General features: G+C 46.1%; 1 protein-coding gene across 1 annotated transcript; it reads right to left on the bottom strand.

The window, feature by feature from the left end:
• Positions 1 to 1314: 1314 nt before the first annotated feature.
• On the bottom strand, positions 1315 to 13506 carry LOC119388782 (uncharacterized). The gene is made up of 6 exons (XM_037656195.2): positions 13279 to 13506; positions 4934 to 4983; positions 4761 to 4796; positions 3453 to 3536; positions 2703 to 2765; positions 1315 to 1406 (listed from the first exon to the last, which is right to left on the bottom strand). Exons 1-6 carry the CDS (start codon positions 13415 to 13417, stop codon positions 1347 to 1349), a joined length of 432 nt encoding a protein of 143 aa, XP_037512123.1. The 5' UTR covers positions 13418 to 13506; the 3' UTR covers positions 1315 to 1346.
• Positions 13507 to 24210: the final 10704 nt, after the last annotated feature.

The raw sequence follows: 24210 nt of genomic DNA, 5'->3' as shown, positions 1-24210 counted from the left end.
AAGTCAAATTGGCCGAATGATGTTGGTTGGGTTTCTCGCGGGCTTCTTTGCTACAAATAACAATCCCAAATTTAAATAAGCACGAATTCCAATTCTTGGAACAGATCGCAAGGTTGGAAGAAGAAATTGCAACAACCTTTCAAGCTTCTGGCTTTCAGCTCTTTTAAGCTTTTCTCGTATGACACCTCTCGCCTCCACAGGGTTTTTTTCCATCCGCTTACCTTCTTGTTGTTCGTAAAGAAAGAAATGCAGCTTGTAGCAGTCATTGAATTGAGGCGTAGGCAACTTTTTAACGCCATAAGGGGTGTGTTCGAGAATGGGTTTAGAAATTCCGATATCACGGTTCAATAGCTATCAGTACGGTCAAATTCACGTGGGTACTTTGATTTCATGCAAACTTAACTGCAATTTTACATATTCACCGTAAATACACTATACAGAGCAGATTTCTCGTTGAATTGTTTCAATAGAGGCGAAATGCTAAAGGCTCGAGTGTACTTAAATTTAGGCGAACGTTAAAGAACCACAGGTGGTCGAAATTTCCTGGACTCCTCCACTATGGCGTGCATCATAATCATATCGTGGTTTTGGGTTGTAAAACGTCAATAATTATTATTATAGTTATTTAACTGTTAGGCCACAGTAGTGTCGTAAATCGTTGAAACATCGACACTCAAAAAAGAAAAAAAGGAGCCAAAAAACCCTCGCCGCCTGAGAAGCGTGAATAACAGCCCACAATATTCGTTTAAATCAAACACATTTATATTGTAACAACGACGTTGTTAACGTGCAGCCTTCTGTTCTAGAGTTACTGTAGACCTAAAGCTCACATGGTCCCTTACGCATTTGCCTAAAACGATTCCAAGGCGAAAGCCATCTTCGTTTTCTTCTCTATCGATTGTACTAACCCCCCCCCTCATTTCCGAAAGCTTTCCGCTCCCCAACATGGTTTTCAAGTACCTGCGGCATCAGCCCATCTTTGACCACGAGACGGTGCCGCGTGATGACGTCATCATGTGATGTCACAAATTGACGACATATGACGTCACGATGGCGTCATAAAGTGACATCACCACGTTATGGTGATTTTTTTTTAATCACTCGTGCTTACGCCGCCGACGGTCCCATTTCACGTTTGATGAGGCACCTATCAATAATCACCTCTGTTTGAGAAGCACAGCTCACACGAAGAGTGGAATACAAATTTATTTGCTAGAGGGGACTTGTCGTATAGACATCACACTACGATAAGCATTCTTGCAACAGTCCATGGTAATCCAGTACGATCCAGCACGGAAGCGTTTAATGACTTCGTTTATCACCCACCGAAAAATAAAAGCATTTATTCATTCTCTCCGATCGCGACCCCCAGAATAAGAGCGGCGGTTGCTGGCGGCGATGCATCTCTGAAAAGAGAGGAATATTTCGATTTACTTCTCTTAACAGCAGGGGCGTAGCCAAGGGGGGGGGGGTTGGGGGGTTCAACCCCCCCCCCCCCGAAGTTTTTCAATTTTGCTTGCGTATATATACACGCACACATACAAACGCACGCACGAACATACATGAAGTATGGTTGAACCCCCCCCCCCCGAAAAAAATTTCTGGCTACGCCCCTGCTTAACAGCTCCGGCAATCAAACATCTAGACTGCGTACAGACACGCAACTTCGCATTATATCTTCGTGGAATACGCGTGACAAGCAAAAAAAAAGTTTAACAGATTTATCAATGCTCAAAGCCGAGCAGCAGATAGAGAAGCATATATATGGGAAAAAAGCCAGTGCTGTGATGTATACTTGTACATGTGTATCATCCAGCTGTTTAGCGTATGACATGTTATTAACATTAATAACACTAACAGGCAAGAAAGCCAAGGAAAGTATATAAGGGATGTTATTTATAGTATTGTGATCTAAATGTGAAGTAAAATGGACGAAAAGATAACTTGCCGCCGGCAGGGACCGAACCTGCGTTTATGTTTTCGTGTTTTGTTTTTCTGTTTTTTACCAGCGAAGCTGTCGTAGCTCGCCGTAGTTTGTGCGGTGTCACCAGAAAACTCCTCAAGTGGGTATGCGCTACATGAATTGGGCAAGTCCCACTACCGTGTACAGCAGGTGCAAGTGTAAAGCGAAAACGAACACGTGAAAAAGAGAAAGAAAAAGAAAGCGATAGAAAGAAAGAGGAAGAGAGAAATAGAGAGAAATGAAGGGAATAAAGACACAAAAAGATAGAGAGACAGATAAAAACATAGAAAGAGAGCGAATGAGCTATAAAGAAACACGAATGAAGATAGAAAAAAACAGGCAGCAAGACAGAAAGAGAAAGAAAGAGAGAGAAAGAAGCAGAGAGAGAGAGAAAGGGAAGAAAGAGAAATAACGTTAGAAAGAGCGAGAAAGAGAAATAAATAGAGAAAGAGAGAAAGAAAAGAAATAGAAATGAACAGATACGAAAAAAAAAAGATACAAGAAACAGAAAGAAAGAAAGAAAGAAAGAAAGAAAGAAAGAAAGAAAGAAAGAAAGAAAGAAAGAAAGAAAGAAAGAAAGAAAGAAAGAAAGAAAGAAAGAAAGAAAGAAAGAAAGAAAGAAAGAAAGAAAGAAAGAAAGAAAGAAAGAAAGAAAGAAAGAAAGAAAGAAGGCCACTCAGCTGCGCTCTTCCTTCAGGCTTGGCGAAGCTGCCATAATATTTATAGTGCTGGTACTTACAACAAAATTTTCCAGCTTCTGCCTTATCACTTGTGCCATATGTTCGTCTGGGGCGATCCTCGTCTGAAATAGTTTTGTTACATCAGTGAGCTGCACACTCCTTAGACGCACCATGCACAAGGCTAGAGATGGCAACAATTCATACGTGAATTGTGACCATCTTGTCACCGCCCCTTGTCACCGCCCCGGAAACGCGTTGGTCCCAGGTTCGATCCCCGGACCAGGACGAATTTTTTCCCAACTAAGAAGCTTTCTTTCCGAGAAATCCGTATGGATTTCCTTGAGTCTTCGTGGTATACAAACGGGTGGTTGTCAATTTAACCTCCTTAATTCATACGTGAACATGATAATTCAAACCGACGATGTACACACAACATACGTATGTACACACAATTGTGCGTGTGTGCGCACGCGTGTGTTGTGTATGTGTAAGGAACAGGATGCGCTTGGTTCATTTATCTACGACGTGACATTGATATGCACGTGTGTGTGTGTGTGTGTGTGTGTGTGTGTGTGTGTGTGTGTGTGTGTGTGTGTGATGCACACTTCAATAAGAGCCCAACGTTATGGCCTCACTCGTGGCTGAAACCATTGAAATTCATGGTTTTTTTTTTTTTTGCTGTAATATGTAACCTGTTTCTTGACCCCGGTATGTATGCGTGCGTGTGCGCGTTTATGTGTCTTTCTTATCATTTCAGTTCCACAGAGACGCAGCGCATTGTTTTATAGAGAACGAAAAGACGAACTTACGATGGCCCTGTATATCCTGTTTCGAAACATGTCCTTGTCGTTTTGGGACAAGGTGCTCGGGTCTCTAGACGCCACTCTCGAAATCTGTAATAGAAGTGAGGAACAAGATTACAGCGAATGCCATGCACCTGTGGAAATCAGTGTTCAGCGGAGCTTTCATATACTATGTACAAATATGCATGCAAGTGTTAGTGTTCGACATATGGCGGCGCCCGTGTAAGCGCGGCGCAAAAGCGCGTTGAACTTAGTACATGCAGCGGGGATGTCTGTTGGTCTAAGCACACTTTCATTTCACGTCACGGTTCGCCAGAACTTTTTGCAGCATGACACAAGCGCGCCTGTTCTGCTCGTCATTTTTGTGACGAGTGGAACGTGCCAACAAAATGCCACCGGTATTAGCGATGCTATATTGGTCGCGACGTTACATTTAGCGCCCTTTTCTTAATACGTTTTCGCTTGTTCGAATGTTTCGTTGTTTTGCGTCTGCTCACAACTAGGCCAATTCCAGTCAGCCAGTTGCGAGCAGCAGCACAGCTCATCAGCGACGACAGTAGAGATGGTCATATGCGTAAGCCGCAATAGCGCACCCAGGATTCGCATCATAAACATTGCATGAGACTGCGTGCTGCATAGGGTGAAAATCAATTCCGGTGTTCTGACAACATTTAGGTGTACAGCATTCAATTATTGCTTCAAGGAAATCTCGCTTCGCATATATCCCAATCACACGTGCTTAACGCAGAAGTATAATAGAACACAACACCAAGGGCACGTTCCTTAAAAAAAGAAAAAAAAAAACTGCAGCCCACGAGGCGCCAAGAAGGTATGAAAAAAAGCGTGCTATAAACAAATACTCCTGCGCAAATTTTATTTTTAATAGTATAATGTTTCACACAAAATTAGAAGAGCTGCGATAGAACGTAATTTATACACAGCATGCGATACACAATAAACACAATAAGGTAGTGATAAACAATACCTATAACGGCACGAAATTAAGGTATGCATGCAAAAGAGAGTATCAATCCGGCAACAGCCGTTACACCATGCAGCTTTTGAACACACAACGAAAACAAGTCAATGCCACGAGAACCTTCAATAACGCTAACGCCTACAATACTGATACACAACAAACTTCAGTAAACAATATCTGCGATTTCTCACGTCATAAAAAGTTCACGTTTTCGATATAAATGTACAAAATGAATAAACTAATATATTACAATTTTACACACAATTTCACGGCGCCAAACCAGTTTACAGTAGTACCAATTTCAATAAAGACGAAAGGTTGCGGCGTAGACTCACCTCACCATTCCGTAGCTGATCGTCAATGGTCCTGAGCTACAAAATGACATCCCAGTCAAAGGTGGGGAAACAGATGGCAAATTAAAATATCACAGTCCGAACGTATCATTACGAGTTTATTGCTTATTTCGATGAGTAAAAAAACATATGCGTAAGAAATATATATGCTTTACCATTTCCACTTCGACTCCCGAGAACTGCTGTTGGTCGTAGCATCTCTGTTCTGAAAAAAAAGATTAAAGGTATGTTTTCTGCGTCATTCACAGGCTCACAGTTATAGTTTCGTTCTTCAGTCATCTTTTTTCTACCCTCGGCGCATGAACAGCTGTGAACTATTCGAGCTTGTATAGTACAATGTACGCATGATACGTGCAGTTTCGTGGAATTAATTCGCCTCAGTAAAAAGCGCAAATCTCAACTAAACGAGAGGCTGCCTATTCCAGTTAGTGCTAATGGGGCCCTGCAACACTTTTCCAAGTAGCCATGGAATGGCTTCACGAAAGGAGCTTATTGCCTCACGAATCGATGGATGGATGGAAGAACTTTATTGTTTGTCCGGCAGATTAACGGCCTGGGCTCAGGTCTCCCATGTCGGGACGTCAAGGCCTTGCCTCTCCGCCGCTTCACGGGCCTGCTGGACTGCCCAGAGTTGGTCGGCGAGCTTGGAGCTGCGCAGAGCGGCTTCCTACCTCGCCGAGAGAGCATCGGGATTAATACGTTTGGCTTTAGCCTCGCATTCCCAGAGCATATGCTTAAGCGTAGCTGTGTCTGTCTGGCAGACCTTACAGATGCTGGTGTTATAGATCTCGGGGTATATTCGGTGATATAGCAGTGGATTAGGATAAGTGTTAGTTTGCAGCTGTCTCCAGGTAACCGCTTGAGCTCTGCATAGATTGCCACGAGGCGGAGGGTAGCATCGCCGGGCCAAGTAGAAGGTCTTGGTCAGTTCGTTGTATCCCGTAAGTCGATCCCGGTCCGCGAACTGTTCGACAAGGCCAGCTCCTCCCGCACGGGTTGTTGCTTCGCGTGCGGCGGAGTGCACTGCCTCGTTAAGGTTGGGGAAGTGCGGGCAGACTTCGCCCATATGGGCGGGAAACCAGATCAAGGTAGCCTGAGAAACATGGCCGGCATTCGCGAGTATACGAAGGGCTTCGATCGAAATCCTACCCTTAGCGAAATTCCGTACAGCTGTGCGCGAGTCACTGAGTACAGTTTGAGTGTCAGCGTCAGTTATGGCCAGAGCAATGGCCATTTCTTCAGCTACCTCCGGGTGTCGGGTCCTGACACTAGCTGCGTGTGTTGTCGTTTTCTCTGTGTTGATCACGACGATAGTGAACCCTCGTCCGTCCGGATAGCGCGCGGCGTCAGTGAAACGCGCGTTCTTATCGGTGCAGTATGCTTTCAGTAGAAGTGTAGCTCTGGCTTTTCTGCGACCTGGGTTGTAAATCGGGTTCATATTTCTCGGCACCGGGGTGACTTGTATCTTCTCTCTTATCCCCTTAGGTATGTCCGCCTTGTCACCGTGCTGTCGGTGATACATGATGCCCAACTCTTGTAATATATGCCTTCCCGTGCTGGTGATGGCGAGCCTTTCGAGATGTGAAATTCTTTGCGCTTCCGCTATCTCGTCCAATGTGTTATGGATCCCCAGTTGGAGTAACCTCTCAGTGCTGGTGGATGCCGGTAGGCCGAGGGCGACTTTGTATGCCCTGCGGATGATAGTGTTAATCTTATTCTTTTCGCCTTTATACCAATTGTGCATAGACGCTACATATGCGATGTGACAAATGACAAAGGAGTGGATCAGCCTGATCAGGCTGTCCTCCTTCAGTCCACCTCTTCTATTTGTGATCCTGTTGAGAAGTCTGACGGCGTTCGTGATCTTGTGAGTGAGTCTCTTCATAGTTTCACCATTCACCCGGCTAGATTCGATAATCATTCCGAGGACTCGGATGCGATTTACAATAGGGATGGTGCCCCCGTCTTTGGTCTGTAATTGGATCTCTTCGTTTTCTCTTCTTTTAACGAAACTCTTGGGAGGCCTGCCCCTGAGGGTAGGCCGGTACAGCAAGAGTTCTGACATTTTGGGAGAACATCGAAGACCGGTGCCTGCCAGGTACTCCTCGACTACCTCAATGGCATCCTGCAGGGCCGTCTCGATCTGTCCGTCGCTACCCTTAAAGGACCAGATCGTGATATCATCCGCATATATTGTGTGATTGACGTTGCTAACTGTTTGGAGCCTTTTGGCAAGGCCAATCATGATCAAATTGAAGAGCATCGGAGAGATTACCGAGCCCTGCGGGGTCCCTCTGCTGCCGAGCTCCTGTTCTTCGCTTGCGATATCGCCCGCTAGAAGGATGGCTTTCCTTCCAGTGAGAAAATCTCTAACATAGTTATAAATAGGCACGGTCTCACGAATCGACCGCCGCAAAAATTTTTAGAATCCGTCTGGTACGAGTAGTAGTGTAGTGGTGGTTGTTGAGGAAAAGGAAAAGGACGCTAATTTCTGTCTGCCTATAGGCGACACGGCAAAGCGCCCTAGAGGGGTAGGGGGATGGGGATAAAAAGAAAAGTAGAAAGGAAAAGGATAGAAGTAAGGGCACAGCGACGGAGAAGAAAGAGATAGGAAAGATGGGGTGGGAGCCGGTCACAAGAGTTCAGGGACGGGGCCACGATCGGCTAGAGGCACGATGCACATCGGTGACGGAGCGGCGAAGCCCCAGTCGGTGAGAGGCGCACGGCATAGCGGACGAGGCAACCGTCACGGGCCGTCGACGGCGAGTGGCACGAGTACGTCCTGAACAGGCGAACAGGGCATCGCGGGACGCGTCCGTCTTGCATGAAATCCTCCGAGCGACTCAGTACGAGTGGAGTTACAAAGATTTGTCGCGCGCTGTAATTGCTTTCTCTCTTCTCTCGCCCCGACGAAAGCGCTGGAAGCTAAGCAGGGAGAGATGGCACGGGGGAAGAAGGTACCTTGAGCACATTTTCTTTTTTTTTTCTTCAAACGCGCGGCGTACTTTCGGTGCGATGGCGCGCGCGGGCAAGTGGCGGCCTCCCGCGGCGGCCGCAGTAACTACCGAGCGCGTCACGTTCAAATCAGCCAATGGCATGGAACATAAGTCAATGACGCAGTGATTTTGAGTACATAGCATCATATGTCGAGAGAACAGGAAGTGGTTTTTAGCTAAGACTTTATTGTAAATCCCAGGCGCGTGCTGCGCGATAACGTTTGGCTTGCGTGTTCTTGGGAGCCTCGACTACCGATCGGCAGCGTTTTCTGAGCATGCCGAAAAAGTGTTGCAGGGCCCCTTTAATGCATAGAGTTAATATACTGACTCTAGAGGAAAAGCTGGGCCGCGAGACCGCTAACCACAAGAAGGCTGACATCTTGGACGGTTGTCATTATTTCCATCACATATCAATCCTAAAGAAGCATTTGCACAATTAAAAACGCGTGATATTGTTCTGTGTTTATTTTTAATACTTTTACGGAAGAATACGACGGCTATTTATGCGATTTACTGTGCGCGGAAAGGAGCGTTTGCCGGCTGGCTTACTAGATGGCGCCATCATATCAACACTCAAGAGTGCGCTTGCGGATGATTGCGCCGGTGTGCGTGTCGTGTTAAAAACTTCGTTTACATCGTGTACCTCGTAGTTGTTATAGTGTCCCGTTGTGTGTGTTTTCTGTTGCCACGTGCCACTCGACTTCATGTGAGAGCCCTTTTTTTCTTTCAAGCTGAAAACTTCAGTGCTAACCAGGACGGACGGCGAAGAAGAGGTGAGACAAGCACTGAAAGTTATGTATCAACTAGGCGCATCCGAAGCTTTTTTTTAGTCTTTTTAACGGCGATAAAATTTCGTGTGCCGTGTATCTTTAGTTTTGATTGAAGCTTTCGGGTGACGTCTCATTCACATTAGCCGCTGCATGCTGCAATCGATATTTTTCTGCTTTATGGCTCTCTGCGCTGAAGTACGGCAGCAATGAGCTGAACAAGAACGAGGGTACAGGTGTCTCGTCATTGCAAGCCGAAGCACCGCGCGACCACGGCCTACGCACTTTGCTTCGAGCTGCGAACCTGTCGAGTGACCCTTGTGCCAGCGAACGGGGAAACTTTATTCGTTATGCATTATTGGTAGTGCGTGCCTAGTAAAAACTATGCTCAAAGAGGTGGAAACGTTAACTGTTATCAATCGGGCCATCTGCACAGACAACGCTACGCTAACACACGGCTTCAAGCATCAAAACACAGCTGATGTTCCCTGAACAGCGCGTCGCTGGCTTAGGTTGGTAGATTAAAACTGAATACTACTGTCAAATATAGCGAGCGTCTCAGGGTCTGGCAACGTTCATTTTGTTCCATCATGGCGGCACTCATGCGGTTATAGGTTTCTGTGCATGGGCCCTATGGCGAGCTTTTCCTCTAGAGTCAGTATATTAACTCTATGCTTTAATGTCTAGAACGGAAAGATATCATGTTTCTATATATGTGCCCCCGCTATCAAAAACAGTCCCCTCAAATCTGAGCGTTTCTGCATAACGTAATTACACTAAACTCCTACAAACGTTATTACTTTAATTCTATCTTTAGATATTTCCCCAAATATTTATAGTATTCTTTAAATGCACCAAGCTCTCGCGATAACTTTTTTCGTTAAGGAAATCGGACCTACAGTATCCGCAGTAACCCTGTCATGTACTCCGTTTGGGATCACGTCTGTAAATAATCACGTTATGGTATTTTACAATCTTGCTTTGTTATCAGTTACTTCGAGTGCAGGGTCACGTAATATGAAGCCTTCCGTTCCATGGATTTATTCCTTTGTATATAGTTAGTGTCTATTGATAGCTTGCACATGATGTCACGGACACAGTTCTTAACGTACTGGTGCTCCAACGTGGTAGCTTTAATGACGTCAAGGCTCCCTTACGTCGCGACGGTTAATCTGATTCAATGTGATAACTGCGCCGCCAGAACGTTATTGGCCTCTGCACGTGAATGATGGAAGAACCTGCATGAGATGTACTGATAAGGTTAACGTGACATCGCAGACTTCTCCTTCCACCATGTTCATACTCCAACATGGCAGTTTTAGTGACATCAGTGCAAGCCATCTTTTGTGTGGCGATCCCTCGAAGTACAAAGAAAGTAACGTCAGCATAAAATTGGCACAAAAATAAACTTTCGGCGTACCGCACATACACTCCGCTTGAGTATGCGACAGTTCAATGCCGCGAGTGCGTACCAAATGAACGCTTCAGCGTACCATTGTCAGATCGGCGTTGGCACATCAGCATCATACCAGTTTGAGCGTCTTCTTCGCTCAGAGCACACACTAACGTCCGTAGGCAGAACAAGCCTGCATAACATGAGGAATTCAGTGGTGCAGAATGGGGTACACTGTTGTCTCCCGCATGCATTTCTTAAATGGTTAAACAGCATGTCACGGCGAATAGCTGTTAGTAACAGGGCAAGAAGACTATAGGGCAGGAAGCGCTGAAGAACGTCCGTTCTTAAGCGAGCGTCATGACTTTGAGCACTTATCTTTTTTGTAGCGTTAGCTACACTGGCCTAGGCGAGCCAGTTTCGCGTGGATTCTCAAGAGCCGTGCTGCGCATGCGCGAAAATCAGTAATGTCACGCACCGGAGCCGGCAGCTCCCGCGCACTCCGCCGCCGCCGCGCGCGACTCGCCCCCGCTGGTCTTCCCTTTCCAGGGTGACGTCGTAGCCTTGGCAGACGTATTAGCCCCGGCGGGCGCAGCTATTCGCCTTCGCTGTGCAGTCGCCGTCTGACACTGCGCTGGAGCCGCTTGATAGCGCCTCTGACTGGCGTTTGCCAGTGGGTGTTTACCGGAAATAGCCACGGAGAAGGAGAGCGCAAATGCTGTTCAACGGCGCAGAAGAGCGGAGAAGCTTAACTCATCGGATCCCGAAGTACCTGCCTGGCAAAATAAATATACATGTGCAACTTAATACGTATACCGTGTGTGTGTCATTGGAGCAGCAGTAAGCATGATAATCAAGCTAATCCTAGACAATCAGGAAAGCTAAGAATAATTAGCTGAACCTTCGCCAACGCTACGTTACTGCAACATTTTTTTCGTCGAATGCGCGGTTTACTTTCAGCGTGATCGCGAGCGAGCGCGCGAGCACGTCGCGGGCGGCCGCGGTAATTATGCAGCCCACGATGCTCAAATCAGCCAATGGCCGTGGACTTTGGGTTTATGGCGCGGTCATTTAGGTTTATGGCATCATTTGCCGAGAGAAGAGGGAGCGATTTCTAGCGTACTTCGAGAATTAATTGTCAATTCCAGGGTGCGTGCTACGCTATAATGTTTGGCTCACGTATTTTCAAGGGCCTCGACTACCGATCGGCTACGTTTCCTGACCATGCTGAAAAAACGTTGCAGGGCTCCTTTAAGTTCATTTCTTTAGGCATTTCTACGTAGCGGAGAGGAAGTTGGGGAGTAGGAGGATGCTCTGTTTTAGCCGAGCTCTCGTGTCTCGTCGATGAACAAGAATATTTTTTTTATGATGAGCGCTTCAGAAATAACCTCGGATTGTTTCACTTAGTGCTTTTTGTTTTAAGTGGCAGCGTTTAAGAATACAATGCCGGAATCGCCCAAGTCTGAATAATCATTCGCACTCGACTGCACCAGCCTTTTGAGGAAGAGGCTTCTTCACTGTGCTGTAAATGTTGGAGTTAGTGCCAGCTGCCAAGCTTCGCTTGGTACACCTACAACTCACGCCAACGCCTTGACGTCGGGATATTGGGTGTTCAGAGTGTTCTATGACCACTAAATGTAGTAGGAGTGCCCGTACTTCACTATTCGCCGCCACCTTACTGAACGCAGAGGTCTGCTATTTTCACGCCACACATAGCACGATTCCTGTTGCACAGTACAGCTGGAACCAGCCTCGTAACAGGGGGGGGGGGGGGGGGGGGGGGGGCGGGGCTGCACCTTCTCGCAATTTTGGTATAGGGGGTATTTTACCGGAAATAAGTTATGAAAATACCTGTCTTTCTTAAATAGTCGAGGCCTTCAGCAAGTGGTCCCCCCACCTCCCTCCCGGGAAAAAAAATCCTGGCTGGTTGAAACACGAACTAATGAAGACCCGATTTTACGAAGTTTTCGATTTAACGGAGAAATGCCTATTCCCCGACAAATACTCATAGGATTTAATGTTGCAATCAACATGAACTAACGTAACTAAATTGGTACGAAACCCTACTTAAATAAATGAATAAGGAAACCCGAAATTCCTTTCTATTTCTGACATGTTTTCTTCGAGCGTGCGCTTCAACGCTATCGCGTTAAAACATCTAGCCACTCTTGTCACGACCACAGTTTTACTCTGACGAGGCTGCACGTCGTGCCCATGCAACGGAACAATGTAATCAACCGCGGGTAGCGCTCTTACGTATCCGATGGCCTTAGGGCGGCAGTGGTTTCTTGTCCCTTTGAATGCTCCCTCAGGGACACTACGGTGGTTGCTTTAGTTATATCATGGTTTGTGCGACAGATGAAACTAATCGTATCCTCGCAACTGTCTTGCTGGGACTGCGCACACAATCAGTGCATTCGTCCTCAACGTCACAGAGTTTCCTAAAATTAACTAGAGGGAACTCTGGCGCTGCGATCGTTCAGCCACCATGGGAATGATGGGTAGTACACGGATTTGCCTAGTCTTCGTACTTTCGGGCTTCGAACGCACTTCTGGCTTTGTTTATTGCTGTGTTTTGGTTTTCTTTCGGATAAAAGAATGGATCGTTGTGAACTCCGTGGCCAGATTTGAATTAGTGAGCCTAAAAAAGTTAAAGTGGTGAAGTGGAACTGCTGACTTTTGCTGAACTTCGTTTTGCGACAAAGCGGATGCAGGCGACGCGGAGCCAAACGGAGCCGAAAGAACGAAGTTTAGACAAATCCGTGTACTACCCATCATTCCCATGCTGGCTGAAGCGCCATGCGTTGTAGCTCCCATAGACACTAGCGCCAGAGTTCCCTCTAGTAAGTATTGCAGGAAACTCTATGCTCTCCGTCTTTGCATATCGGCAGCCTGTCATAGCTTCTCGTGACCGTCTACCTGGCCTGCATCGCCCGGGCATGGGAGGCTCTATGTTAGGGCCGCCCTCACGAACACTTCACACGTGCAGGCGTGGGCTAGTGGCAAATACAATGCTGCAGTAGCTTTTGGGTGTGACTATACGTTACATTTCTAGATGTCGATGGACCGAAAACTCCCGTTCTCAATTTTACGGACTTCCCGATTTAGGGAAATAATTCGAGCGTGATCAACACTTCGTTAAATAGAGTTTCAACGGTAGCTGCACGACTGACTGAGTGCCTCTCACCACCGTAACACGCTGTCGCGGTTTCGCGAGCGTGAAAGAATCCCCAATAATGGTCGATCGATTAAACAGTGAACAGCGCCGTACTGAAAACTTTCCGGCCTGCGTATAGCGGCCATATTAACAAGCTGCATCGGTAAACAAAGCGCGTTGAATATACCTTCGCTGGTGAGATCGAATCTGCGGGCAGCATCCGAAGCAGAAAGTGGGCGCTGGGAGTCGTACGGGCTCCGCTGCTGCTCTTTCGCCGATGTTAAAACGGCAAGCACGGCGGGCAGCAAGTGGCAAACGCGAATCATGCTGGCGCACAAAGGTACCCCTTGGCGCACTACAGACAGAATGCGTGGGCCGGATTAAATTCGACGCGCCGCCGCTGTGTCGGGTGTATTTAAGCCCTCGGTCACGAGATGGGTGAATCCTCATTCGAACCTCGCCACCGCACTTACACGAGGCTCGTCTCTACACTGTTTGGCCACCTGCGCCCTTTCGCATGCACGCTCGCGCCCGACAATGCTCAAACACTCCTAGCTGACCTCGATATAGACCCTTTTGTTGGCGACAGCTAAAATGCACGGCGGGCTCTACCCACCACCAAGGACGTAACGACAAATTGCCGAGTCACACTATAAGGTACCTGGTGTACGTGTGTCGGACAGGCAGCCACGCCGACGTCACTTGTTTGACCGGAGCGTGGCCATGATGTCGCGGCGCCGGTGAGTTGTGTTTCCGCTCAAAGAAAACAAGGAGTTCCGGCCACTAATTCACTTTCAGAGAATTGAAAACGGCGCTAAAGGAAAAAGGAAAGGCAGGCGACTGTGTACGGTTTTCTTTTCGTATATATATATATAGTGTTGAATCAGCTCGCACAAGATAGGGTAAATTGGAGATCATTGGGACAGGCCTTCGTTCTGCAGTGGGCATGTGAACTACGATGATGATGATGATAATGATAACACGCATGATTTATTCTTCATTCGTGAAATCACGCAGAGTCTATAGGCATTAGTGTATTTCATTAGGAAGTGTCAATGGGCTTTCGTTCTGGAGAGTATATAAAGTAAAAAAGTGGAGGGCGTAATTATGAAAAGAGTAAATGTAAATACTCTGGACGGGCGCTATGAGTATGTGGCACATTCCAATCTGTCTTTTTAGGCGTGTCGGTAATACAGGCCCGGACGCGAAATCTCGCCGGCGTTGAAGTTATGGTCAAGTGCGTCGATATCACAGAGGTATGAAAAGGACGATGAAGGGGTCAGTCATGAGACATTTCTAAAGCCTACGTGTAGCACTAGCAAGCCCCAAAGAGCCTCAAACCAAATACGGTTTTATTGGAGTGAGGTGAATGGGGAGTGAAGGAATTAGCCATTCTTTTTTCTCCCTCACAATCGGTGCTGCCGCTGCAGCGAAACCCAGTGGCGCGCGCGTCCCAAGCCACAGCAGAGCAAGCAAACGGCGTCTGACGAGGCAAACAAAGCTCCGCTTTAAAATTTGTGACGCCATCACGAGGCCACATTAAGACGACATCGCACAACGTCGTCGCTTGGTAAAGGCGGGCCGATCCAGGAGGCAGAGCAAAACCACATGAGGTGCTGCAAACTTCGCCGCAACGGTGAATGAATGAATGCGATAGCAACAAACTGGAGTGTTAAACCAAGTAAGGCTAGCAGCTAACTCCTTTAAAAGGGCCCTGCAGCACTTTTTCAAGTAGCCATGGAATGGCCTCACTAAAGGAACTTATTGCCTCACGAATCGAACGCCACAATTTTTTTTAGAATCCGTCCAGTACGAGCGGAGTTACAAAGATTTGTCGCACGCTGTAATTGCTTTCTCTCTTCTCTCGCCCCGACGAAAGCGCTGGAAGCGATGCAGGGGGGGGGGGGGGGGATGGCACGGGGGAAGAAGGTACATCACGCGTGCCTCCTGACCTTGAGCACACATTTTTTTTTTCTTCGAACACGTGGCGTACTTTCAGTGCGATCGATCGCGCGCGCGCGCGGCGAGCGGTGGCCTCTCGCGGCGGCCGCAGTAACTACCGAGCGCGCCATGTTCAAATAAGCCAATGGCATGTAACCTGCCTGTGACGCCGTAAGCATCATTTTTGTCGAGAGAAGAGGAAGCGCTTTTCAAATGACTGCGAATTTATTGTAAATCTCAGGCCGCGTTCTGCGTTATAATGTCTGGCTCGCGTGTTCTCGGGAGCCTCGACTACCGATCGGCAGCGTTTTCTGACCGTGCTGAAAAAGTGTTGCAGGGCCCCTTTAAGATCCGAACTGGAGTAGCTTCACAAAACACTGGCGTAAGGGGGGTCTAGTCGCTCTAGCGAGCGAAGCGACCTTCGTGCTGTCTATATCTTCAACGCAAAGTAAGCGGTGTCAGCAGAGCACGTACTAAGGTATGGGCCGTCCGCTGATCCCCGTCGAGATAGCGTGCGACCATGCAGTCCCGTTTGATCGAAGTTTGCCAACCGGAGCAACGCAGCAGCCCCCCCCCCCCTCACCCCCCTCCTTGCGCCTTCGCGTGACGGAGAGGGCCGGCGCGTTTCATCTCTGCTTGAGCCGTGACCGGCGGCAGTCCTCGCACGCTTTCACTCGCACATAGAAAATACGATGCGCAGGGCAATGTTATCGATTTGGTCTTTGTACGGAATGTGACGGCGACGGCAGATATGCACAGTGAGTATCCATATAATTGCTATCGCAATAAAAAAACAAGAACATTCGCTTTTCAAGCGAATGCACAAGGGACCACGCGACTTTTTGCGCCCAGTCCCAGCTTCGGCTTCAGAGAGAGGCGAGAAGCCGAGAACAGGGTGGTTTGCTTTGTAAACACAGTTGGCAGCGCGACCACACAAAACAGTGACGGCGCGTTGTGCCGGCGCGTGTATCGGTGCGGCGTCGTGTGCACCTATGAAGGGAAAAAGAAAAGAAACACTAGGAGGGAGCGCCATGTGATTCCGCTAGCCTATGCAAGCTAACCACCGACAGCGCCCCACCCGCTCTTTGGGGCTCTGCGGGCGGTGCCTCTTGGGGAGGACTATACTCCGTTTCTTACATCAGGTGCAACGCTGTGGAAGCTATGCAAGAAGTTCGGTCAGCGAAATGCGCAAGTCCGAGCGTCTCGCGCTTGGATTTCGCCGTTGTAAACGTGGCCTCCGCGATTGACTCCGGCTGCACGCTACCGGAACTAATCGAGAAGGCCACGTTACGAAAACAGACAGACCGCAAGCAATGTATACTATTATCTCGGGTTTAACTTCCTAAAACCATGCTATGATTATGAGAGACGCCGTAGTGGAGGGCTCCGGAAATTTCGACCACCTGGGGTCCTTTAACGTGCACCTAAATCTAAGTACATGGGCCTCAAACATCTTCGCCTCCATCGAAAATGCAGCCGCCGCGGTCGGGATTCGATCCCGCGACCTTCGGGTCAAGCAGTCGAGCACCATAACCACTAGACCACCGTGGTGGGGCCAGCGTTGCAGTTTTGTATCCGTATCAAATAAACAAACAGTGCTATGGTGAACTCGCACGAACGAAAACGCTTGGGCCGGTCAATCAACTTTTCATGACCACGATCATTTCATATTACGATTTAGAAAACCGGCAAAACAATCGCCCAAGATGGCGGCGCCCATGTATCGAAAATGCAGCGAAGGCGAGCCGACCAATACTGGCGCTTGCCTGTCACGTAACTAAGGAATATTTCACCCTTACATTTTTTTATTATTAGACTTCAACAATGTCACGTGATGCTCCCTCCCAGACGTTTCTTTTTCCATACTTGCGCGTGAGCACCGCGTGGATGACTGCGGCATCAGGCAAGAAGAATGGCAGCTAACACCCGTGACGTAGGCGGGTGTTGTTTAAAAACCAAGTTGACGTTGATGTCGCAATGTGCGCTCCTTAGGTTGTGGGTCTGTCCCTCCTCTGTAGTAGTAGTAGTAGTAGTAGTAGTAGTAGTAGTAGTAGTAGTAGTAGTAGTAGTAGTAGTAGGTAGTCACCTCTAGTTCTTGTAGTGTTCACTTCACTAGATGGCGCTGTCATAGCCACCTCTAGTCCTCAGAAAGATCCCTACAGGGCGCGGAGGCGCTCGCTGCATTGCAGATGCGTGCAACTTGATCATATACTGGGCGAATTACTCGGAGTATTCACGGTTTACCGATTATTCCCTCCGGAGCTTCGCCCAACTCATCATCATTCACCCCGCGGATATGCTGTGGATTTTTTCTACAGCTTTCAGCAGTGCTTCTTTAGTGCTATGTCCTAGTTCGTTAATGAGGCTAACGGGAATCACATCTAAACCCACGGCAGTGCGCTTTGGAATTTTTCCTTCGTCCTTTTTCCAGTTGGAATTCTCCAGAACTAGCTCTTCCTCGGTTGCTCTCTCCGACACACTTTTGCTCACCGGAGAAATCCCCTGGACGCTCTTTTTAAACGAATCGGCTGTTACCTTTCGGATGTATCATGTATCGGATTTCGGATGTATGTGCTCATCGTGTGATGGATGGATGGATGGATGGATGGATGGATGGATGGATGGATGGATGCTATGAGCGTCCCCTTTATAACGGGGCGGTGACATGTCTTCCACCAGGCTCGAAGAAAAAAAAAAGAAAAAAAAACTTCCTTGTTTCAAGTTGGCTTAATACCTTATCTACACTGATTAAATCTATGTTGTTATACCAAAAAAATATAAATTCACGGTCTATCTCTCTGCCTCTTAAGGGAGAATGACCTTATTTTCCCCATTATTTATTTTTGTACTTTATCTCTACTTTTCTGCCACCAATACTCTAACCGTCTCTTACTTATTTCTATCCCGGACGTGTTCAGCTTTCCATTGTTGTCCCTAAAACCCAAGGCTTCATGTAGACTCGTGCCCACACGTATACCTGGGTGAATATCGCCACATTCAATCAGTACATGTTCCATCGTTTTCTTAGTTCCCCCGCAGCATGTACATTGTTCTTCTTCGTTACTGAATCTCCCTTTATAACTACGCGTTCTAAGGCAGCCCGACCTTGCTTCAAACAGTAAAGCGCTTCCCCTTGAATTATCATAAAACCTTTCCCTCCTTATTTCGTTTTTTTCCCTTTCGGTAGTTACTCAGAGCCGGCTTCTTTTCCATCGCTGCCATCCAATAAGTCCTCTCCGCCTCTCTGACCTTCCGCTTAATGCTCCTTGTTGCCATATCGCCCGCACTGCTAGCCGTATACTGGTGAGTCTCCTAGTTCTTTTTCTCCACTGCGTGTCAACGCTTTTTCTATACATGTAAATACCTGAAAACCTTCTCTGCCCATCTACTCTTCTTCATTTTCCTCAGCCTCTCTTCGAATCTCATTTTGCCCTGAGCTTCCCTCACTTCAAAGCCTGTCCATCCCACATCACCCTTTACAGCCTCATTTGTCGTCTTCCTGTGAGCGCCCAACGCGAGGCGGCCCACCGTCCTTTGATTTACATCCATTCCTGATTGTACCTCTGACTTCATGCACACCACTGAGTTCCCAAATGTAAGCCCCGGGACCATCACACCCTTCCACAGCCCTCGAAGCACCTCGCTCGTACCTATTGTATCCCCATAAAGCTCTGTGCTTCATAATTGCAGCATTCCTCTTTCCCTTTGCTACCGATGCTTTCTCTTGTACCTCCATATATCTGTCCCCCTCATTTACCCATACTCCGCGAGGTACTTGCACTCGCTTACCCTCGGTATTTTTTGGCCCTGTATTATGACCGCATGGTCTTCGTGATCATTGAATACCATCAATCTACATTTTGTTGCACTAAATCCTAGTCCTAGAGCCTCACATTAATCTTGACTGTCCGCAAATAAGACAATATCATCAGCATAAAATAGACCTGGAAGCTTCTGCTCAACCATCGTGCCGACCTGTTTGTGTGAAAAATTAAATCCAATGCTGCTACCTTCTAGCGCTTTTTCCATCCTCACCATGTACAGCATGAATAACAGCGGGGACAAAGGACATCCCTGTCTCCGCCCCTTGTAATTTCAACGCTGTTCTTGCTACTTATTCCTTCCCATTCTATACAAACTATTTGTAACACAACAAAAATGTAACACACGATGAGCGCCACGAGTGGGACATTTTGGAAGTGATCCCGATGACGTGAGCGAGTACGACTAAATCACTAGTAATCAAACTATATAGCTGAAATAAAAAAAGAGCCTTCCGTGCATCAAGAGACGTAATAAAATGCTGCTTGTTCGTTTGTTTGATTCCTGGAAAAAAGAACCTCTTTGGCGTTGCCATGGGGAACGGCGCGCGTGGTCGCGTCTCAGTGGCAGTTTCGGTATCGCGTTCTGCCGCGTGTGTTTTGCAGGCTCGTGGAAGTCGCTCTGATGATGATGATGATGAAGTTCGACAAAATACCGCATGCATGTGATTTTGCGGATGCCCGAATGGTGCACGCCGCCGCGCAGTAAACGCGGGCAAATTTGGGCACGGCAACAGTGACGTGCGAAATACCGCTTTCAGGCGGGTGATTTGAAGTGCGCTAACGCGATGCGGACCACTAAAACGTGATTTTATTTCAAAATAAGCACTTCCTCGGCATAAAAGTAGCACTGCGAGGTTTCTGGACCGCTATTGCAACAATCAACGTCGACTTAATATTTGCCTTCAGTGTCCCTTTAAGCATCGCGCCACCGCGTTAAACCGATTGCCAAACACGTTCCCCGATGTCAAGCTAATCTAGTAATGTTGGTCAAGCACAACATCCACAAATTTATCAGTGACATGTCTCCCGCAAAATAAAAAAGTTAATGCACTTGTACTTCTCCCTTGTGAACGTCATGTGTACGTGGCCTCCCCTTGCACAGATGACACAGTACGAATTAAAAAAAAAAATATGTACTACAGTCCTCCTCAATGAAACAGCTGTTCTTCAGAAAATAACAGTTCATTTGAACTGCTAGTACACTATATTCACAGCAGTAGACAGGTTGGCTTGTTCGCAATTCATAATTTTACATACATAACACAGAAACACGAGGACTATAGCAAATAGGTAAAAAAATGGAAAAACTCGGTCATATGTGCACTCCCTCGTCCACCTGCACATGATGTTGAAGCTCACTTCTACAACAGGCACCTTAAATTATGCTACGACTGATGAAACAACACCCAATCTACGTTAGAACACAGTGATGACTTGTTGCCTAACTGCCTGTCACCTATTTCTCTTCCACAATGTGCTCTAATGTGTAAATCATTTGTTCTACTTGTCTGGTAATAAAACACAGGCCATTACATTGAGCGAGCGGTGTTTCACCAGTTTGTATTGCATGCAGAAGTTCATTACTTCCATTTGCGTGCACGACAAATAGTCATACCTCAACTGATACAAGAAACAGTGTTCGCACTATTTTATTGGAGTCAAAACAGTAGCAGTTCTCATGTCAGTGTAAGCATATGTATATTTCTATGTTTGTGCACAGAACCTGCATCCAATACTGAACACATGGAACAACATATACAGTACGGCCCAAACACTACATATAATTCACAGCAGTAAAGCAACATGAAAGTAGTGTGTAAAACCTCCTCATAATGCCTACTGACATGTGCGCTTCAAAGTTCACAGTGCCAGTATCTAAGCACAATCCGAAGAAATGGGATGCACAAGGAACTTGGTGTCAGCCTGCACATGAAGGCAACTAAATTAGTACAATAAGGCTAGCTTACTTTTGAGAAATATGCAACCATGCAGATTGGCATGTTCTAGATTTTTTATTGCATTAATTAACACTATGACATAACATGTTGCACATGATCATAGAGTTGAGTTTCCAAAAAAGTCTAAAATTGATTGTAGATCCACTTACCATGATTTATAAAAGCATTCAGCAATGCCCACAATATGACAACACTGCCTTCATATATTGCTGCACATATTTGCTCACAGACATCTGAAAACTAACGTAAGTTGATGGAATAACGCTTTGGAACTTGTCAGTGTTATCACATGACTACAATGTACCAATACTTCTATTATGCATAATTAGTACATCTATGTTTACAATATATCCATGCCAGCTAGTGCCATCTGCAACTTAGTTCTTCATCTTTAACTGCTCACTTCATAGCTTATGCATAATTACCACATTAAAAATAAAGCCCAGCATTATGGCTCCAAGGTCAACTTGAAATTAGGCAATCGCATGCTTAAAATTAAAAATTTCCTATAAATAGTGGCCGATGGCTTGGCACATTGGATCCTAGGACTTAATATGTGATGAGGTTGAAAGCAGTCATGACTTAAGTTCATAGTTAAAGAAAGCGGGAAAACAAAACCATAACACACATAGAAATGAAGAGGACAGGATGACGCGGTACTAGCAACTGAAGTTTAACACGTGTTTGGCTTCTTTAGAGATGTTTTTACTCCTTCTGAGACTGTGTGATTCTTTAATTTTGTAGTTTTTCCATACTGTGTGTGTATATCTTTGTTGCTAGTAGCGCATCATCCTGTGCCTTTCATTCTTATCTCTCTGTGCTGTGGGGCTTTTTTTCCGCAGTTTCTTTAACTATGAATACACATCAACTCGCCCAACTGTCCATTTTAGGATAAAGTTTGCTGAATAAAGCCGGTTCCACTAAGTGTAATTATGAACAATGCGAAATTTTCAAATGCACATGCTACTGGATAGGTTGCACGCAGTATCATGTGTAACACTCTGCCTCAAACCCAGTAGTACACCAATTTAGTAAAAAAATGTATTTTAGTGGGTAAACGTATCATAATCAGCACCACAAAGCTTTTGTGTTCGTGAGTGTGTAACACAAAGAAAAGAAGGTACAGGGTCCGTCAAAAGCTCCCAGGCCATGCTTCCATAGGAATACATGAGATAGTGGCCTGGGAACTTTTGAAGGACCCTGTACATATCCATCTCTCTTGTGCAGTGAAAAGCAATCAAACCTCAAGCACAACACAACGTGTGAAAGTCTGATATGAACTTCATTGATGTTTTAAAATGACCAAAAAAGGCTTTGGCTTTTCATTTCTTAGACCAGTGACTACAATGTTCATGGACTTGAAATGTGCTAGTAAAGTGACTTGAAATATTGTGATATTATGACTCATGTCGAAGCAAAGTGCGAGGAAAAACAGGACACAGTAAAGAACACACGGGACAGGCACTGTCCTGTGTGTTAGCGCCTGTCCCGTGTGTTCTTTACTGTGTCCTGTTTTTCCTCGCGCTTTGCTTCGACATGAATCTATACCAACTCGCCCAGTACTCTACGTTACTTCAGTTGATATTATGACTGGCTGGCTTTGCACGATAACTTTAGTAGTGCTGACCTAGCTATAAATTGGTACAATGCTCACGTTTTATTTCATTTTATTACTATTTGCAAATCCACTAATTGTGTAACAAGTGAAACACGAAACTCGACATGTCACAAAGGCTTCACGAAGCACTGAAAACCTGGTGTTGGCGATTGAGCCTTGCAGTTCGGTCTCAAAGACTGCGCAGACATCTTGAAATCGAAAAGCAGACACAATACTTTGACAAGCCACCCCATCTCTACCAATCTGGCAAACCGTTCCTGCAGAAATTTTCAAGCCAAAGAAATATTGACGAAACATTGTGCTTGTGAAAGAATCCCAAATTTGCAAAGAAAACTCGTTTGTGTCTTTTGGTTCACAGCTGAACAGAAATCCATATGCACCACACAGATGTTATTCCCTTGTTAGGGTGCTCTGAGTAAATAACAGTCTTTCTTTTTCCGTAATCTCAATCCCTCTTCCAAATTTCTGCTCGAGTGATTTGCCACACTGAATGTCTCGTTATAATTCGATTAATTTGGCCCAGCTCTGCTGTATTCCATGTTAGCTCTAATAGCAGAGAAATCGCCTTGGTTAGGCGATTGACTGGTGTTTAATCATCAGACCGGAATAAATTTCTGAAGTCCCATCGTCTGAGAGACCTTTGTGTGGGTCTCTGCAATGTGCACACGATCTCTCTCATGGGGCTTGTTTGCAATCTTTTCATTTTCAATGTCAGTTTGAGGAAGCTTGTTAAATGATGTGCTTAGTTTGAATGTACATTTTGAACTGAATCTAAGAAAACCCGATTTTTAAGTATATCCCTGTCTTAACACAGCAATTTTCATTACAGTTCAAACTCAGTCTTTACAAAACCCGATTTTACGAATATCTTTGTCTAACGAAAGAATTTCCACACCCTGGCAGGTACCCATAGGGTTCAGCGTTATCAACCAGAATTAGCGAAGCTATCATGGCACTAAACCAGATTTAACAAAGCTTTTCCACAAATGAATGAGTAAAAAATGCAGTGATTTCTTTCTAATTTTTACACAGACGGGTGTGCACTGTAACGCTGTACATCTTGCCACCCTAGTAACGACTCTAGCTTTATTTTTATGAGGCTGGTGGTGTAGTTGTCACTGTAAATGCTCCCACAGAAACACCGTGGTTGCTTTCATTATTTAATGTTATATGCAACAGATCATCTCCTTCCAACTTTTTTGCTCTGCCTACTCAGACAGACATTGCATTCATTCTCCCCATCTTTGCATATCGGCAGCTTCTCAGAGCTTCATGTGACAGTCTACCTCAACTGTATCGCATGGACATGGGAAGCTTCAAGTTCTGCTGCCTTCGCAGGCTTTTCATATGTGCAGGTGTGTGTTAGTGGCAAATAAAATGCCACAGTAGCTTCTGGGTGTCGCTTCATTACAATTTTACATTTAAAATGAGCAAAAAATTCCTTATCCAACTTTACGAACTTCCCTATATAACAAAATAATTCAAGCGCAATCATCACTTTGTTAAATGAAGTTTATAAAAGTAGCTTAAAGGTGTGGTGCCACCAAATTTGTGGCTTGCGCGTTCTTTGCTGTAGGCGTTTCCTATAGCTCCAGGAAGCAAGATGCATGCACCGAGATTCATGTATTCTCGCTAAATAATTTAATATCGCCTTTTGATGTGGACAACTTTCGGTTTCGGTTTCTGGGCGCCGAGGTTGGGCAGTGACGTAGAAGTGTAGGAGGCTTGGTCACGTGACCACACAAGGCTGTGACGCACTTAGCCAGGAAGCGATCGAA

Source organism: Rhipicephalus sanguineus, chromosome 4 (assembly GCF_013339695.2).
Source record: "Rhipicephalus sanguineus isolate Rsan-2018 chromosome 4, BIME_Rsan_1.4, whole genome shotgun sequence".
NCBI classification, from domain to species: domain Eukaryota; kingdom Metazoa; phylum Arthropoda; class Arachnida; order Ixodida; family Ixodidae; genus Rhipicephalus; species Rhipicephalus sanguineus.
Note: the sequence above shows the minus strand (reverse complement) of the source record. Positions and strands in the feature narration are given on the sequence as shown.

Excerpts from the sequence above, each read along its gene's own strand:
- LOC119388782 (XM_037656195.2), bottom strand. The coding sequence starts at position 13,417 with ATGATTCGCGTTTGCCACTTGCTGCCCGCCGTGCTTGCCGTTTTAACA. Across the intron at positions 4,984-13,278 it reads ATTCGATCTCACCAGCGAAG|AACAGAGATGCTACGACCAA; the intron begins GTATATTCAACG and ends CTTTTTTTTCAG. Across the intron at positions 1,407-2,702 it reads AGAAGCTGGAAAATTTTGTT|AGATGCATCGCCGCCAGCAA; the intron begins GTAAGTACCAGC and ends CTCTCTTTTCAG.